This window comes from Eschscholzia californica, unplaced genomic scaffold (genome assembly GCF_041429995.1).
Source record: "Eschscholzia californica isolate CP2 unplaced genomic scaffold, dmEscCali1.0.p SCAF_3, whole genome shotgun sequence".
NCBI classification, from domain to species: Eukaryota; Viridiplantae; Streptophyta; class Magnoliopsida; order Ranunculales; family Papaveraceae; genus Eschscholzia; species Eschscholzia californica.
The window spans coordinates 42,761,394-42,780,938 of record NW_028238420.1 but is presented as its reverse complement, the minus strand read 5'-3'; the positions used below and the strand labels follow the sequence as shown (position 1 = coordinate 42,780,938).

The 19,545-nt window shown below is 35.9% G+C and overlaps 2 protein-coding genes, 1 long non-coding RNA gene and 1 other non-coding gene across 4 annotated transcripts; all 4 read left to right on the top strand.

Annotated features, from left to right (window-relative positions):
* Nucleotides 1–2,840: 2,840 nt before the first annotated feature.
* Nucleotides 2,841–4,911, top strand: LOC147550523 (uncharacterized). The gene is made up of 4 exons (XR_015238297.1): nucleotides 2,841–3,083; nucleotides 3,356–3,415; nucleotides 4,400–4,502; nucleotides 4,712–4,911. It is a non-coding gene; the product is annotated as an uncharacterized LOC147550523 (long non-coding RNA).
* An 8,363-nt stretch (nucleotides 4,912–13,274) lies between these two features.
* On the top strand, nucleotides 13,275–14,899 carry LOC147550522 (glycosyltransferase BC10-like). Its single transcript, XM_086670959.1, has one exon. It carries the CDS (start codon nucleotides 13,347–13,349, stop codon nucleotides 14,871–14,873), a length of 1,527 nt encoding a protein of 508 aa, XP_086527085.1. The 5' UTR covers nucleotides 13,275–13,346; the 3' UTR covers nucleotides 14,874–14,899.
* A 1,189-nt stretch (nucleotides 14,900–16,088) lies between these two features.
* On the top strand, nucleotides 16,089–16,161 carry TRNAR-CCG (transfer RNA arginine (anticodon CCG)). Its single transcript has one exon. It is a non-coding gene; the product is annotated as a tRNA-Arg (tRNA).
* Nucleotides 16,162–16,408: 247 nt separating this feature from the next.
* LOC147550520 (Cystathionine beta-synthase (CBS) protein) lies at nucleotides 16,409–19,389 on the top strand. The gene is made up of 4 exons (XM_086670936.1): nucleotides 16,409–16,875; nucleotides 17,606–17,957; nucleotides 18,382–18,748; nucleotides 19,052–19,389. The coding sequence occupies exons 1-3, from the start codon at nucleotides 16,409–16,411 to the stop codon at nucleotides 18,730–18,732; spliced, it is 1,170 nt and encodes a 389-aa protein (XP_086527062.1). The 3' UTR covers nucleotides 18,733–18,748; nucleotides 19,052–19,389.
* The last annotated feature ends 156 nt before the right edge of the window (nucleotides 19,390–19,545 follow it).

Sequence of the window (19,545 nt, the reverse complement as noted above, 5' to 3'; positions counted from 1 at the left end):
ATTATGAAACAAATACGTAAATTATGTATTATTTATGACGAGGAAACCATCATTTGTCAAGTATACAACATAATTTATCAAATGTATGTGGGTCTTGTTCAATAAATTACACATAATTTCTTTTACATTACACATAATTTCTTTTACATTCTGTTACAAAAAAAAAGTACAAAATCTTCTTTGGTTCAAATATGGTGCCCATCCATGTACTCTCCATTAGTTTCGTTGACTCACTTTGATTTGATGATTCTCTTTGAAATTTCATCTGGTATATCAAATCTACACACATAAATACACATACATTAAAGAAAAAAAATCATATATTGTATCATAAACTACATGTACAATTTCGTAAATTATATATAATGTTTGTCAAATTTTGACAACATTTGAAGGTTTTGAGTAGTTTGGTAAACTTATCAAGGCTACTGTTTTGGGTGAAAAGTACACATAATGGTAAATAGATAATACATAATTTATGTGCACTTATACGTAAATTATATACATAATGGTAAGAACATGAAGATATACGTAAATTATATATACTTTATTGCAAAGTACACGAGATTTGATAGTAAAGCGAAGTATTTCTACTAATGAAATGAGTACTGTTTTGGTGTTAAAGCACGGGTAATGTTCTATAAATGACCCATAATTTACTATAAATTGTGGTAATTTACGATAAAGTACATGTACTGTAAATTCTGTTATGAGTAATTGTACAAAAAAACAAATGTTTCATAAATCCGTACGGATTGAAAACCAGAACTGAAGAAAAAAAAATGAGAATATCATTAAGCTTAAACTACAAATCTAAAGATATCTGTTATGATGATTGATTGCAATAATGTCAAACTCGAGTTGAAGGATTAAACATCAAGATCAAAAACATAAATGAAATTTTAAGAGAGAGAAACAAAATAAACATCAAACATTCGATTGATGATTGATAATCTGATCTCACGAAATATCATAAACAACTGAAGATTAAACATAGATCTAAAGAAATATGATATTATCACTGGATGCAAACATAACATACTAACTTTGAAGGAATCATTGGATAAGGAATAAACATAAAGATCTTAAACAGTTATGAAAATGTTAGGATTTTAGCTATGAATCATTGAATAAGGAATAAACATAAAGATCTTAAACAGTTACGAAAATTTTAGGGTTTTAGTTATGAATCATTGAATAAGGAATAAACATAAAGATCTTAAACAGTTATGAAAATTTTAGAGAGAGAAAATAAACATCATACATTCGAAGTTTTAAATATATTAACGATGGTGTTTATAAAGATTTCGAAAGTATTATACCTGATAAATGATGAATTTGGACAACAATATAATGTGGAAGAAGAAGATTTTCTGAGTTTAATGGAGGTTTGTCAACTGAATCGATTTTAGAGAGATCAAATAAAGAGTTTCCGTTATTGAAAATAATGAAGATATCCTTACTTTCAATAGAAACATGATTGGAGAGAAATATGGGAGATAAATATGGAAAAAGATATGCATAGATTTCGAAAGGTAAATCAGTTATAAAATATGGAAAGGTTAGATTAGAGATTATGAAATAATATTTATTCTAGAGATTTGTGTTTTCTCTCTAGATGAGACCAAATGGACTAGATATCCATTTATATTATTTTTTTGGTTTTAAAACCCTTTATAGGATTAGAGAGGATTATATCTACTATTAGGACCCGTTTTTTGGGCTATAAGCCCAAAAGTTCAAAATTTTAAGGCACCACAAAAAGCCCAATTGATATATTAACACCCTTATTTTCCTATGTTCTTACCAAACACTTCAAAATTAATTTCATATCAGAAAAACTTGTTTTTCTTTCCCATCAGAAAAAGACTGATTTTCTTACTCAGACATTCCAACATATCAAACGGACTCTAAAGGATTTGCCTTAGGGAGAATATTTGAGTATTAAACAAAAAATTAAAAGAATCCCGATTTGAACAAGATTCCAAACAAAGAACTTCCTAACAAAACACTTTTTGGGTTTAAGATGGCCGATAAAAAATAATGAAGGAAAGAAAGTTGATAAGATTAGTGTGACATCTCTTCTTGGCGAAGGCTCCACGAGCCCACTTAAAAGACATCCACACTTTCTAAGCCTGAGCGTTCATCTATAGTCCAGGTTCCGCACACTCTCACGAGGATTGTGGGACTATCACAATCTCCCACCCTCGTTGAAGAGTCGTACTCGGCTCTAATATGTGATACTCCAAGCCTTAGCAGTCACTAATGTTGTCACTGCTTTTGACACTTCAGGCCTAAGCTCATAGACACGGGGTTTTGTTACAGGCAAAGGCTCCATGAGCCATCCAAAAGGCCTCGACTATAACTAAGCTTGAGCGGTTACCTATGGCCCGACTTCTAGACACTTTCACAAGCGATGTGAGACTATCACAATTAATTTACGGCCACTCGGTGGATCAGAAAACAACTTTGTCCAATGTTATTGTTGAATTATTATGAATAAAAAATTACTCTTAGTTGCTTTTGAATTGTATATAGATCATCACAATTATTTTACTTTATTTAATATAAATATATAATAAAACATCATGTTTTGTGCTGACTGGGACAAACCAAAAGACAAATCCAGCCTTTCATTGTGTTTTCAATAGCATTTTGATCGTTTGATCTATGACCTACCTTAAAAATCTTAAATTAGTTGACCCACTTAATTCAACAAAGTAATTGTTCACCCACTCAATCTGGACCGTCTGATCTCTTTCAACAAAGTAATCGTTACCAACTATACAGACAATCAATTATAACAAAACCCCTCATCTTCTAAATAGTTTATGGCTCAATAATTCTTCCGTTACAAATACTCACCACTGTTCCTAATCAATTGAGGCATTTTTGTTACCCAGTTTGTGTATAAGACCGATCATTTCGTTCTCATTTACATCTTCATAAAAGTCGGGAGATTGAAGGAAGGTTTGCAGGAAGAAAGGGTGTTCGTCCAGAGTAATCGATTAAAGCTGAATTACAATTTCCTGTCATAAGAACAACAATACATTTGAAGAAAGGAAGATTTTTCAGCTTATTGGGTCAGGGTTTTGAGTCCTTGATAACCTAATCTTACTAGATTTTATGATTCTAGGGTTTTGGTACTCTTTGAACTGCTGATTTAAATATTATACCTTCCCAAATTGTTTGCCAAGTATTTTCAATTTGGGAGTTCCTAATTTTCAAACCAAAATCAGGAAATCTTATCTATCTAAATGAGATTTATGGTGATCCCTTTTTATCAATAGTTTGTGTTGTACTTATCTTTTTGGGTTTGGCATAGATATCTCATGGTTCTTTTTTCCTTTTATAGGTTGAGAATGCAATTGTTGCTCTCAACTATAGCAGTGTTGGTGGGATCCTTGCCAATTAGGTTTGCTTTTATCTTAATATTATGGGACATTTTGCCTGATAATTACTAGATTGTACTAATAATAAAAAAAAAATTTGTCATGGTTTTTAAGTTATGTTGACCACTCAATATACTACTAATTTGGGATCTGAAATATTTCTTTCTCATTGCGTTTAGGGATTGCTTTATCATACATCACCCTTTCAATTTTAGGTCAAGGGTTAAATTCAATATCCATATAATTCATGTACTTCTGAGATTTTTGATTTCTTCTCTGCGATGATTGAATTTGAATAGTCGGAAAGGAATTGTTTTTTTCTTCTCCTCCTTTTTTCATATGATATCAGAACTTGAGGTCTTGAATCAATGGTTTGTTGAAACGATGTGGTTACTTTTTTTAATCGTTTCCTTCTTGTTTATAGTTGCAGTGGTTTAGTTGAACTCTATTGGCCATCCACTGAGTACTTATGCCTGTTTCACCATTGGAAGGTTTTGGGTACTAGGAAGTCAGACTTGGTACAGATGGTTTTTAAACTCCTTTTAGGCGGTGTATGTGTCTTTATTTCTCAGAACTGAATTGTGGAACTTATCATTTTTCAGGATTGCATATTGTTATTAATATTATAATGTGTTCCCATTCCATTTTGATATGCTCGCCCTATTTTGTCACATTGGTGTATATAAATGGTGTTCAAACCATTTATTGTTTCTATATAGGTAACGCAGTAATGGTTGCAATTATTTCAAGTTGTCTAAATTTATAGCCGAGAAACTTTTTTAAGTGTTCTATAATCAAATATTGTTGATACTTTTTAAATGCACACTCTAAACATAAAACACGAAGTAGACATGTCGATTGCCATCTTATTCATAAAATAATTGTTGATATTTGATTCCTTAATGATCGTTATACCTTTTTAAGCAAGCTTACGCTTTTGCGGTTCTATTTCGTTCATCTTTGTTTGAAAAATGTGTTATCGCTAATGTCGTGCTATGCTGCAACAGGTGTATAGTGAAGGATCTTGTTATAAGCTCAAAAGTGAGAAGGAACATGCATCAAGAGTGAAACATATAATCTCAGTTTACACAACCGGAGCATAAGTGTTTTGTCCGTTTCTGATTTCCTTCTCCTTTATACTTAAAGTGTCATTGTCCCGCTTTTATATCCGTATAGATACATTCTTCCTGAGAAGTATAGGATCATACACCACACCAGATTAGTCGACGCACTTTTATATCATCTTTATCTAACTTTAGGTTATCTCTGTATTTAAAAAGGAAAGTTATCTAACTTTATACCATTTGTTTGTCTTTTAGAAACTCAAAGAATTGGGAACTGAAAGGTTGCTTGTAGTTGTTGTTCCTCAAGTACTGCATACATGGACAATGGATTCTTCGATATGACCAGGTCAAAAGACTGAAACACATAACCAAATAACTAAAGAAGTGTACAGTTGAACCAAGAAGGAAGTGAAGCATAAAAGTGTCTGGTCGAATATTCCAAAGAGCCTCGCATGTTTGGTCAGGGCCGGTCCTGACTTTTTGGTGGCCCGAAGCGAGGTCTGAAAATGTGGCCCTTTCTATCAAATTGTAAAATGTATTACATGAAAACCGTGAGTACTGCAAAATATTTTCATCATATTTATAAACAAAATAGTTTTTTTGATGATTACAATCACTGAAATTTTGTTCTTTTGAAATTTTTCGATGCAAAGTCACTAATAATCGTCTAACAATCAAGACTGTCAGACATATCCTTCTCAATAGATAATATAGCTAATCCGTTTAACCTTTCTTGTGACATAGTAGATCGAATATAAGACTTAATCAACTTCAACTTAGAAAAACTTTTTCGTGCAGAGGCATCGGTAACTGGTATAGTCAACATAATTCTATAAGAAACCTATCTGTTCGGGTAACAACCTTTCTTATCTTTCAAAAAATCTAGCACTTCAATTGATCTTTTGATCTCATTTGGTAAAAGACGCTTTAACACTTTCAGTTCAGAAAATAAGTCTAGTCCGTCTATGGCATATGACTCATTATGCTTGAAAAAGGTTTCAAAGCGAACACATGAATCTCTCAAATCGCCATCATCTTGGGAGTTTAACTTTTTTAACTCAAACAGAAAACCAAATATTTCTTTGTACTTCTGAAATTGCTCGAATCTGCTATTAAATGAACAAAGAGCATAATTTAATATGTATATGAAATAATAAACTAAATGTTTCTGCAGACGACATTGATGGATCTTCACAAACATTCTCGTCAAACTGTTTCTTTCTTCGAATAATACGTTTTTTCCAAAATGTTGCTTCAACTCCCATCTTAATGGAAATCTCTTTAGCTTCAATCGTGCCTTCTTCAAACCCCACTTCTCTATAATCTTCAAGATAACAAATGAGCTCATTCAATTTCTCTAATGCAACATCAATATTAATATCTTCAGTTTGAAGTGTTTTACAAACAAAATTTACTGCAAACAATATATTATGTCAAATAACCATGCTCAAAAGGAATTCAAAAATTTCAAAGTCTTGTTCTAATATATTTTCGGCACATGAGTTGTTTTTGAATCATCACTTGTCTCCACCAATTCTTCTAAAGCTTCTAGTAATTAGGATTAAAGATTAGGTTTTCATCAATAGTTTTTCGTTAACTTAATAAACCCTACACCATCTAGAAATTGTCAATTTTGTTATTATATATAACAGGAAAGAGAGAGAGTAAATAAATAGAAATTTAGATTTAGATTTTAATAAACTCTACAACATATAAAGATCATATATTTATATATAATAGGAAGGAGAGAGAAAAAGTAAATAAATAGTGGAAAATAAGATTTGTTATATTTTAAATAAGGCAATAACTCAATGACTTTGAAGAATCCAAGAAGGGAAGGTGACTAGGTGAGATGAGAAGATGATAATGGATCTCTCATCCCGTAGTGGAGAAGAAGAGGGTGTTCTCGGGTCCGGTTTGGCACTTTGGCTTGAAGAAAGAAAATGATATTAGGATTTCATGATTTGGATATTCAAATTTCAAAAAATATTTTTTTTCATGTCAAACAAACTGTTGGGCCCACCATTCACTTAAAGATCATCAAATTTGGTGGCCCTTTTTACTTAACATTTGTTAATTGGGGCCCTTATAATTTTCTTAGAGAGTTAGACTTCTTGTATATTTCTTAAAGAAATTAATGTCTTTGGTGGCCCCTAAAAATCGGTGGCCCGAAGCGAGGCTTTGTTCGCTTTGGCCCAGGGCCACCCCTGTGTTTGGTGAAAGGTGTTTCTGATGAAAAACAACAGAAAAGAAGCTACTATGTTAAATTCTAAAAGAGAAGTGTATAAACCAAGTTAGCATGGATTATCACGTTGGCTATGTTGTCAAGTAATCTAAATCTTGTAGTATTTCCGAACAAGTTGTGATATCTAACCTAGATGTGCTAGAAATGTAAAAGAAAAACTATGCAACAGGGAAAAAAATAATACTACTTAAATGGTGGCTTTAGTTGGTCCATTGGTTTTTAGTTTTTCCTCCTAAGATGTGATAAATACTCCTGTCCGTGCGGACCGTGCCCATGGGCACGGGTTATATCTAGTAAACAATAAAAAGAGAATTGACAAGTTCTCCATTCAATAAGAGTGTAAAAACGTTTCTGAATTAATTTTAGGTATTCTTAAAGGAGTTAAAACTTAAAAGTGGGAGATGATTCTCAAACTACGAGTGGAATTTCGAAATATTTAATGAGACAGACACCTACAAAAGTTTGTATATCTTAAAATGAAGTAAAGGTTCAAGCTTTTTCAATGACAACGCAAGATCATGTGAAATAATAAAGAGTTCATCCCGTATAGTCCCCAATCTATGACTAACTCATCAACTTAGCCCTTTAATTTTGACCAAGCTCAAATGCAACCCCAATATCACTTTTCCGGTAGGTAACTACAACTTATTAGTTTCGCTTTCAAATTTTACCGGCTATTCTCTTTAATTATTTACTTCCTTTCTTTTTCGTTAATTCTTTTATCATTCCTAAGTATGGAAGAATTGGGGTAAAATCGTTATTCTTTCTGCATGAGGTCATAGGTTCAACCTCTATTGTAGTGCCAAGAAGCACGTTTAATCAAGCGTTTGGGCCCAAAGTTTTTTTTTCATATCTTCGTTAAATTATTTATCATAGAAAAGAAAACTATCTTTTTAGCTAAATTTTTTCCACAGATAAACACAAAATCAATGAAATATTATTTTTTTTGTTAAAAGCAAATGCATTAATCTTAAGAGTCTATTACAAGATCCAAATGAGAAAAACATACATAACCGCAAACAAAGTAAAATAACAAAATAACAGAATTGAGGACTTGCATAATATCGCTACGATTAGTGGAGCTTCCTTCATTTTGTAGCTTATAATCTTGCCAACTCTGCAAGAGGATGATATGTAATGTGGTCTTGAGAGTCCTTCCGGTAGATTGAAAGATGAAACTAGTATCGAACTTCCTGTAACATTGAAGATGGGTTAAACAGACACCCAAAGTTTCTAAACGAAACGAGGATGTCTGTAAGGTGGAACCAAATGAAGATTTCGAGTTATCCCGCCAGTATTCTCCATATACAGAGACCATATCCGCTCGAGTTCCACAAAGTAGAATCTGATCAGACACCTGGTAAATGGGATTGCCGTTATAGCCCGAGTATAAATACCCTGCTAATCCGACAAATATTCGCAAATGAATTGCGAAGAGGGGTGGAAGTGAACATGTTAAGGAATTAGGATAAGTAGTTAAATCTATTCGTAAATCAACCACAAAGGTAATCGACAGAGATTGAGCTAAGAGATGAGAAACAAAAGGTAGGCTATGAAGATGGACATAACTATGTGAATCGTAGTGCCTTCCTGAGTCAAAAGGTAAGTTAATACTAATATTAAACCTCTTATAAGACAATCGATACAAACACATTAGCCACAAAGTTAATCTATGGATCCAAATAAACATAATTTGATCCCTGACGTTAAGAGCATTCTTGGTGCAGTCATGAAGGATGGTAGGTGAAGATCCAAGGTTTAAGTTGTGTTCAATAGAGATGGAAGAGATGGTTGAACCGAGGGTTTGGTCATCGATTAACAGAATAGAGATAAAAACAACCACCATATGACAAGCTCTAAGCTCGACGTCTATAGATGCAAGTCTAATCACCAAGTGAAGCAGTAAATTAGCCATGCAAGACTGATTATTGACTGTCTAACAAATTCCTAACCTATCATGGAAATTAGAACATGGACCCAGAGCAGTTAGGCAGCAGCTTAAATAAAACCAAAAGACCTAGATCAGGAGCTAATATGAGAAGAAGATCAACTAAAATGTTAACAATATTAAGCAGCAACTAATGAAAATAGAGATTACTGCCCTGATTATAGAAAGAAGCCTTGTTTTTTGACAATTTGAGCACAAATCCACTTTCTCGGCTACCTCCACTTGACTAATTTACTGTCTTTTAATCGCCGATTCAGGAGGAAACCATCATGTAGAGCATTTTCCATAGATTTCTTTGAACAATCACTTCACGTGAAGCTTCCTATCACACGCGACGATCCGTGAGATGATCTCTCCAAGACCTTTGTGAAGTTCCATCTGCTTCTTCACGAAAAACTAAGATTTATGGTTTGAGTGATTTATAGAAGAGGGTTTTAGTTGTTTGGTTGAAAAGGTAACCAGGAAAAACAAGAAAGTTTAAACTGATTTTTATAGAAGATTAGGTGGTTAGTAGTTGATATGATGAGCTGATGTTGAAATTGGTATGTGTTGGGGTGGTTTTTGATGGTATGTTGGTGAGAAAAGAGGTTGCATGTGTGATTAAGTGATTTATGATGGTGAATTGAGTGGTGGCTTCTCGTGGATTAGGGTTCATATTGGGGGAAAAGGAGAGGGAAGAGTTGGGTGCTTGCAGACGTCAGGCCACTCTCTCTCTCTCCTCAAAAACCCAACTCGTCCCCTATTAACATGTTGTACTTCGATCAAAATCAATGAAATATTATGTAATTTGCACCAAAATAGCACATTTGAGAATTTGATTGTCGTGCATTTCAATTTTCATCTCATCTCATCGTTTTCGCATTCAAAATGATCTTTTTTATTCAATTTTTCCTTGGGCAATTTAGTTTCTTTACAATTTCTTTACTTGCAAGTTATTTTGAATTAGGAAACTCTGGTATTCCATAAAGGGACTTCTCTATAAGTTATTCAATTAATTTAGTCATATTATTCAATAACTTCTCTGTCTTTGATAGCTATCATTACTTTCAAAATTTTAGCTGTCATTCTAAAACTTTACCAAGTAAAACCCCTAGGTTCATAAAGAGGGAGGGGGAGAGAATGAATTAGGGAGAGAGACGGGCTTTTGAGAAACCACTAAGGCAGCATTGGGTTTGTGCCAAACTATTGCCTATGTGGTTTGGTACAAACCACAAAAAAGTGGGTTTTGCCCCAAACCAGTTGTCACTTGTTTTTTTTTTGAGTCAAGTAACATCTATTGATAAAAGTTAAAGATATTACATTGCGAGGAAGTACACGTAGAAAGACAATTGAAAATACAGGTATTTGTCTTCCTAGAGGTACTAGCGAGGTTATGAGCTATCATATTAAACCTCCTATGAACAAACAAAAAGTTAACATGTTCAAAGCTTGTAGCTAAGTTCTTTACACGATTCAAAACATGTTTGGCTGTCCAATGAATAGAGTTTTGACGGCCATTCAAAAAGTTAGAGACGTTTGTCGAGTCTCCCTCCAAAATAAGCCTGTGAATATTATGCTTCCTTGCCCATTCAATACCAAAGCAGCAGGCTTTACTCTCCCCTTCATCAACCGATCGACTCAGGAGCTTGGCTGATCCTTTTGCGAGCTGTCGGCCTGAGCAGTCTGTAATGGAAATAGCAACAAAAGTAAGAAGAGACAACCTGTCCCATGCAGCATCATAGTTAATTTTTATATAGCCTGATGGTGGAGGTGACCAATTGGAAACAACTGGAGGTAGATCAGGTTGGTATGTATGGAGGAGCATTGTTTGATTCTTGATGAAGCTTTCTATAGAGGAGTAGAGAATTTGGAGATCAAGGGTACTATCTCTGAAGGTTATGTCACATCTTTTTTTCCATACCTGCCAGATGATGGTAGAGATGGTTTCCAAAGCTGTGAGGGAGTTGCAACAGTTGGTGATGTTATCCTTTTCCCAAAGTAGTTTAAACCATTCTTCAAAGTTTGATGGACTACCTTGCTGCTGGAGAGTGGGCAGAAAATGTTTAACTGCTTGTTGAGTGACTGTGCAGTTATGAATAAGATGGATAATGGACTCCTCAGTTTCATTACATAGAGGACAGGTGGTAGAGATCCTGTCCATATATCTGTTCAGAAGCATTTTTACAGGAAGAATACCATGAGCCATTTTCCAAAGTAACAGTAAGATTCTCGGATGGACTCTAAGTGACCATATGTGGTTCCAAGTGGATCTGTTGGCTGGAGGGTTAGCTGGACTAGTGAAGGTTAAGTGTTTATACATTGAGGAGACGGAGAATTTGCCATCCTGGGTGATATTCCATCTAAGTATGTCACTAGTACCTGAGATAGGGATGGCCAGGATTCTGTCTATGATCTCTGGTTGGAAGAGAGATTGAAGAAGTGGGACATTCCAATCAGAAGAGGGGGTGATAAGCTGTGAAACCCAAGTGTAGTTCCTGTTGGAAGCTGTATTTCCAATGGGAGGGAGACCTGGAATCCAAGAACAGTCCCAGATATTAATCAGTTGACCATTACCCACCTCCCAGGAAATGTGTTGATCAACCAATGGTTGGTTTTTTGCAATGCTCTTCCATAACCAAGAAGCACTAGAAGGGGCAGGGAGGGCTGCATTTGGCAAGAAATGGTATTTATCTTGTAAGAATTTTACCCATGTTGCCTTTGAGTTGTTCCTGATTTCCCAGTTAAGTTTACTTCTAAGAGATAAGTTATCCAATCTAGTTTCTCTGAAACCTAAGCCCCCTAGAGATTTGGGTTTGCATATAGAATTCCAATTCTTCAAGTAAAGTGTTTTTGAGTTTGTCTTAGTTCCCCACCAGAAGTCTCTCTGCAGAGAAGAAATGGCATTTGTGACCTTCTTTGGAAGGTTGAACAATGCCATCTGGTATCTAGGGGCAGCAGCTAGGGAGGACTTGATCATCTCACCTCTACCTGCCTGAGAAAGGAGGTTCTTTTTCCAAATGCTAAGCCTCTTATGCAATTTGTCCAGAATTGGCTGAAATGGAGTTGATTTGGACCTGGAGATGAATATATTGGTTCCAAGGTATGGATCCTGTTGGTTAATATGGTTTACTTTGAGAATTCTGGAGACAATTCTGCAGTGTTTCTTATGGGCATTAGAACTGAAAAACAAGCCACTTTTGTTGAAGTTTATCATTTGCCCAGAAGCTTTCCCAAACTCTTGAAGAAGATCAAGTAGGTTGTGCACAGATGGAATATCCATCTTGATAAAAAGAAGGCAGTCATCAGCAAATAAAAGATGAGAGATAATAGGTGATGATGAAGAGTGTTTAAATCCCTGTATCTGCCCTTGGGATTGAGCCTGATGGAGCATTCTACTCAGAGCCTCCATGCATATAATGAAAAGATAGGGTGAGAGAGGGTCTCCTTGCCTCAACCCTCTTGAAGGCTTAAAAGATGGACCAGGGATACCATTGAGAAGAACTGAGGTGCTACATGTAGAAATACACTGGTGGATTAAGCTACAGAACTTGTCTGAGAAACCTAACTTGGTTAGAATGTCAAGAAGGAAGCTCCACTCAACTCTATCAAAAGCCTTGCTCATGTCTAGTTTTAACCCAAGATATTTTTGTCTACCTTTTTGATGGTTCATTGAGTGTGCTATCTCTGAGGCTAGGAGAATGTTATCTGTCCCATGTCTCCCTGGTATAAAGGCTGATTGGTGGGGGCTAATGAAAGAATCTAGCCAAGGTTTTAATCTATTTGCCAGGATTTTAGAGATAATCTTGTATGTTGTGTTGCAGAGGCTGATGGGTCTAAAATCAGTTGGGTGTGAGGGATTGGGTGTTTTAGGGATAAGAGCTAGATGGGTTTTGTTGATCTCAATTGGAATCTGATCTGTGAGGAAGAAGGATTGAACCATGTTAATAACATCAGTAGATACCACATCCCAGTTTTGTTGGAAGAAGGAAGCTGAAAAGCCATCTGGGCCAGGGGATTTGTCTGCCTTCAAGTTGAGAACAGTTTGTTCAATCTCTTCCACAGAAGGACATTCTGTTAACTTGATGTTTATATCCTCAGTGATGCTATGATGGAATAGATTTTCCATAGAGGTAAGGGATGAGACTGTTTTAGAAGTGAGGATTGACTGAAAGTGGGTTTTAAGAATTGACTCCATCTCTTGATTGTCTACCACCCATTCTCCAACTCCATCTCTTGTCAGTGGCTCCTCTCTCCCTCTTAGAAGTGAAATGGTAAAAGTGAAAAGAAAAATGGTTTTGGGGCCAAATTTGCACTTGGTCAACATATGAAGATTAAATTAGAAACTTAGTCACAAAATTTTGGGGCCAAATTGGGCTTAACCCTAACTTGTAAGTTTGTCAAAGTAAACCATTAACTTGTGTTCTTTATACTTCACCATTTATTTATATCATATATATGGAGCATGTGACTCATCCTTTTTTATGCTTAATGTGGGTTTGAGTTTCATTAAATTAAATTTTTGGGTTGTAAAATCTTCCAACGAACCTATCTTTAAGCCACAACAATGTGACACTTTTTCCATGTCAAAGTTTCTAATCCTATAACCCCCTACAAATTACAAAACATATTTCTCTGTTTAATTAGAAGTCTCTCCTCTTTCTCTCTAATCCCCCTTCTATTCATTGAAATCCAAAATCAAAGTTAGTTAAAAAGAGGGGATGTCATCTGCTGAGTTATCTACTCTTATTTGCACCATTTTCATATGTACATCTTTCCTTCTTCTCTTCTCTATCACCACCTCTAATTTCATTTTCACCTATATTGACACAATTATAACTAGAGAGTCATTAAAACTATATACCCTTTCCAACAATATCATCACTAAATCATCTCCTCCTCCCCCACCCCCACCACCTCCCTCTCCCCCACCACCAACCCCATCCCCACCACTGCTGCCATTGTCACCACCGCCACCGTCTTTCTTACATTCTTCGGGACCATCACCGCCACTTGCGTCTTTGTTGCAAGCCCAATCACTATTATCACCACCACCAGGGCCACCAGGGTCATTGCTATCACCGCCACCACCACGGCCACTACTATCATCGCCACCACCACTAGTGAAAGAAGATAGTAATGATAGTGATCTTTTCCGACTACCTACAAATGTAAATAAGCTACCGTCACCGTCACCAGAACCATCAGTGCCACCACAACTCTCGTCACTATCACCATCATTTACACAACCACCACTTCCATTTCCGTCATCAACACAACCACCACCACCACAACTACTAGAAGATGATGAAGATGACAAAAAACTTTTCCATCTGGCATCCAAAGTCAACTCAACACCTACACATGGTGCACCACAAAAACTAGCCTTTTTGTTCCTTACTACAAGTCCTCTCCCATTTGCACCTCTTTGGGAACTCTACTTCCTCCAAAACCAAACCCAACACCCAAACAAAAACCTCTTCAACATCTACATCCATGCTGACCCTTCTTACCCTTATAACCCACCTTTCTCTGGCATCTTCTCCAACCGTACCATTTCTTCCTCAAAACCAACCCAACGTGGTTCTCCATCCCTAATCTCCGCTGCTCGCCGCCTCTTAGCCGATGCACTACTCCATGATCCTTCCAACGCCCGGTTCATTATCATCTCCACGTCATGCATTCCGATCCACTCTTTCAACTTCACTTACACCACCCTCTTTAACACAAACAAAAGCTTCATAGAAATCCTTAAAAACGAACCGAAAATCTTCAATCGTTACATTTCACGTGGCGGTGTTAACCAAATGTTACCTGAAGTTCCTTTCGATGAATTTCGAGTTGGGTCTCAATTCTTTGTATTGAATCGTCACCATGCAAGACTTATTGTTAAGGATGAAAAAGTTTGGAGCAAATTTAGACTTCCATGTGTGAAACCTAAATTTTGTTACCCCGAAGAACATTATTTTTCGACATTATTGAATATGGAAGACTCTACTTCTTGTATTCCTGCAACTCTCACACATGTTGATTGGTCTCTTCGTTTAGGTTCTCATCCACGGACGTATAAGGAATCCGATATTGGGGTGGATCTCATAAAATCTATTAGAGAACGTAAAATTCGATACGGAAATGGTGGTGTTAATGGTTCTGAAGTTGAACATCATTATCCATTTCTTTTCGCTCGAAAATTCTCTCCAAGATGTTTGAAGCCATTAATTGGTATTGCAAATGATTTCTTGTTTTAGATGAAAAAAATTACATGGTGGGTTAATTTTATTACAATTTTTGCATTTGAGTACAAGTACTTCATTAGTACCTACATTTTTTTTAATTTCAAATTGCCACCAACTTTATAGGAAAAAAGAAAATGCCGTATAATATACATTCTTCTCTTTTTCAGGCTCTCCATTCATGTCTCTGCTCATGTAAAATGGCATATCATTATTAACTCTAGCTATATGTGTAATTAGTCATAACTACAAGGATCTAGTTAGAAATAATAGTTTCTCTAAACTCATTTTGTTAGTCTTCTAATTGATCCACTTGTGCAAGAGTTGAATCCTTTTTGGGCAACTTATCATCTCACCGGCCTCATCATCCCCATAATTTAACTAACTTCCAAATTTTACTTTATAATAACTAACAAAATGGTTATTGTTCAATTAAGTTGGTTTTTCATTTTCCAATATAGTAACTCTATGGTATTTGTTGCGATTCGAGTTTACTAACAGAATGGTTCTTGTTCCTTAACCATATTTCCCTTTTACGCTAAATTTTTAATTCAAATTTGTGTGATTAGACAAGCTTTTTAGGCAGTTAGAGAAGAGAGAATGGTCATAGAGAGCTGGAAACATAAGAAAGTGAGTAACTAAATTGTGCAGACCAGTTAACTTTCTACGTCATTGGTAGCCCAGTTGGTAAATGCATATACTCCGCACTGCTGAGGTTCTAGATTCGATTCTATGAAAGTGCAAATCCAGGAATATTGAATTTGGGTATAAATAAAGTAATTTATGCGACTTTAGGTCATTTAATTCATCGGGCTTTAGGCCAGTAGTATTTTGGCAGTTATCGTGCTTATCACGTAGATCGTAGTCGCTTCCTCAAAAAATAAAAAATAAAAACTTTCTAAGTCATCAGCATTATTATCTGCTTTGTTATTCTAGAGACTCACGACTATAGAATGCAAGCCGCAATAGAAAAACATGTGTCACACGTGGTTGTTCAAATTGGGATAAACTTCATAATTCTTGAAGTGTTAAGTTTGATTCCTAAAATAGGTGGAATCCATGATTATTGTTTGGGTTTATTGAAAAGTATGAATAATGTAATAAGTTTGTCAGAAAAATTGTCACAACTTGATGATGTACCAATCAATCCCAGGTAGAAATAAGCATCTTTTCCTTTGTTGAAAGAACTTTAAAATTATATATGTTTGTGTATATGTTTTAGCAACAAGTGGCCGCGTGGCCTAATGGATAAGGCGCTCGCCTCCGGAGCGGGAGATTGTGGGTTCGAGTCCCACCGTGGTCGATTTACTTGTTTTTTTTATCCGATTAAGACAAGCACGTGCTGCTATCACGTGTACACATATTATACCACATCACACTGAGATAACACGTGGTAAGAGTATAGCAAATTACCAACCATGCTCTTTCCCTTCCTGACACGTCCCACAAATCTACCCTACAACAACACTAACTAAATACACACTCTCTCTCTATCTACATTTCTCCTCCTCATCTCTCTCTCTTTCTCTCTAATATTCACTTCTTCATCAATGGAGAAAGCAATGTCAATAGACATGAACAAGAATGAATTTAGTGATGAACTTCAATGGTTAAAAGAAACAAAAATAGGAGATTTAATGACTAGTGATAAAAAGAGATTAGTTGAAGTACCATATACTGCTTCACTTTCACACACTTTAAATGCTATGGTTGCTAATAATGTTGTGGCTGTTCCAGTGGCGGCGCCACCAGGACATTGGATTGGTGCTGGTGGTTCAATGATATTAGAATCTGATAAACAAACTGGGGTTGTAAGAAAACATTATATTGGTATGCTTACTATGGCTGATATTTTAGCTCATATAGCTGATGATGATCAAGATGATGTTGGAATTAACAATGATGATGATGATAATGGGAGGGTTGATTTGGATAAGAGGATGTCAGTTCCAGTTACTTCTATTATTGGTCATTGTTTGGAAGGTCTTACCTTGTGGACTCTTAATCCTAATACTAGGTAAACTCTACTTTTTTTGACTTCATTTATTATCTACTACCTAGTCCACTAAAATATTTATATTATGATATAATAAAATCAAGATCATATGTTTGGTTTGAGGCTTTGAGCTTTGATGTTATCCCCATTCATGCATTTTCATGATAAACACTTTTAGGTTGACTTAAATATTGTTCGGTTTTTCGGCAGAACCGTGTCCAACATTGTTCAGTTCAGCCCAAAAACCATTCGGCTTGACCACCTTCGGCCTGGCCAGTTTTACCTGCCTATGGTTGCCGGCCCGCTGCTTACTCCTAGCGTGGTGTACAAAATATCCGAATGTGTAAGGCGCCCTATTTGTGTTGAAAGCTCCTTTGCGTTAAAGGCACCTCACTCGAGGCAAAATTTAACCTTATGGTGTGCTTTGAGGGCACCATATAAAGGAATGGAAATGTTAAATGTACAGAGGATTTTGACAAATCTTTGACATTATGTGTCCCTCGCGCAAAAGGACAGTCCACATCATAGTGAAACTTAAAAAATTTCCGTCTTCTAGTGAAAGGTCAAGGATTTTGTCAAAACTATTTGTCGTTGTAGCACTCCGCGGAGAAGAGATTGTTGAAATGTACATAGATAGAAAATCTACAACCCTAACCCCTAGCAATGTGATCATCTATTTCTGTCCTTCATTCATACACTTGCAAGCTAGTAGAGTTGTGGGACTAACATTTATTTGTACACATATATGCAGTATACTAGATTGTATGGAAGTATTCAGCAAAGGTATACACCGAGCTTTAATACCGCTTGAAAGTAATATGGGTAACATCTTAGGAGTGGAACTGGCTGAGTCCTCGTCTAGTTATCGAATGCTTACTCAAATGGATGTCTTAAGGTTCATAAATGGAAATGGATCTAAGCTAAAGAATGTTACGTCTCACTCTGTCGAAGAATCGGGGGCAATTACCGAACAAGTTTTCGCAGTTACTAATCGAACAACTGTCATAGATGTCGTTAAATGCATGAGGCCAGCTTCTTTGAGTGCTGTTCCTATTGTGGAAGCTTTTGATGCCACCGATGAAGATCACAAGCAACTAATCAATGTATGTTATCTCAACTTGTTTAAAACTGGTCCTAGAATATGATTCCATTTTATTATAGCTAAGCAAAATATATCTAGATGGATTGAAATTATTTAAAGAATGAGTAAAATTGTACAATGGACTGAGGTGGTGTTCATTTTTCTGTTACTGTATCGATCTGATTTGCCTAACTTGTCTGAGTCGTCTAACTCACAAAGACCAAAAATCAACCCAACTCAGTCATTGGGACAAGTCGGATACAAACAAACATTCTAAAATCAGGGTTAGACCTCAATTTCATACCTCACTTGGAAATATACAAACATTACCTATATCATTGAGCAGACACCCGATTCTAGCTTTTCGCATTTACAGTTTTTGCTAATTTTGTTTGTCGAGGTAATATAGGTTAATTGGAGAGATTGTTTGCATTACTGCACTGCAGGGAAGAGGAAGAAAACTTGTAGGTACATTCTCGGCTACCGATCTGAAAGGATGTCCAGTTGATCTCATACAATCTTGGATGCATATCGATGTTCTCGAGTTTACCAACCGAGTGTCAACAAGGCCCATCAACATTGAAGGTGACACGACTAGCCACTCGTCGTCAAGGCCACTTGTAACATGCTTTATGGAGACTAGCCTGGCCGAAGTAATCGACAAAGCAGTAAACGGACATGTCCATCGGGTATGGGTCGTGGACAAACAAGGTTTATTAGACGGAATCGTCTCGTTAACAGACATACTTAGGGTTATAAGAATCTCATTGTTGTCTGGGACTTCTGAAGTGATGTGAGGATGCAAAATAACAGGTAACTTAATTAGCCAGTTTTCTGAACTCCCTACTTAAATGTGTTAATAGGTTTGTGGAGACTTGGTAACAGTGATGAGTTTAATATCTTTTAGTTTAGCTAAATTTGTAGCTTCTTGAACGAGAGAATTTGAAATTTGGAAATCCTTTGTGCCTCAGTTATTGTCTTTTAGGCGTTATAATTGGGATCTATATCTTAATTTTCATTAGGCTATTTTCATCAAAAATTTGCTTGAATTTGTGATATAGTTAAATTTCAGTCCGGTCTGTAGGGTCCATAAAATTTTGTGCAAGTAATTGGCAGGTCTATGGGCGTATGTGACACTCTTTGTCTTGGTGGGAGCCTTCAAAATTGGCTAGAGAACTCAAGAGGACGTCATATTGGGCCTAGCAAATGGACTTGGGCCATGTTTGGCACATTTATGGGATGCTAAGGGAGAAATTATCTAGAGATGTATGGAGCACAAAGGAGGACTCGAGAAGATTTCGAGGGATTACAATGGAAAGGGAGATTTGTTGTTGGACCCTTTTCGTATAATTGACTTGTTGTTTCGACTTTTTTTTTCCAATGGTGCACTTTGGACTCATTTTTTCAGAAAAGAAGTTAAATATGACTGTTCAATAGACAAAAATATTATTTTACCCTCTACTTAACGTAACTCAACCCAACAAACCCAAGTAGATAACCCCAAAAGTTGACCCTAATTTTCTTCTAATAAGATCAAATTGAGTTGACCCAAATATTTGAGGCCTACAACTAAAACAAGATGCTTTGAAATCTTCCATCTTCATCGACAC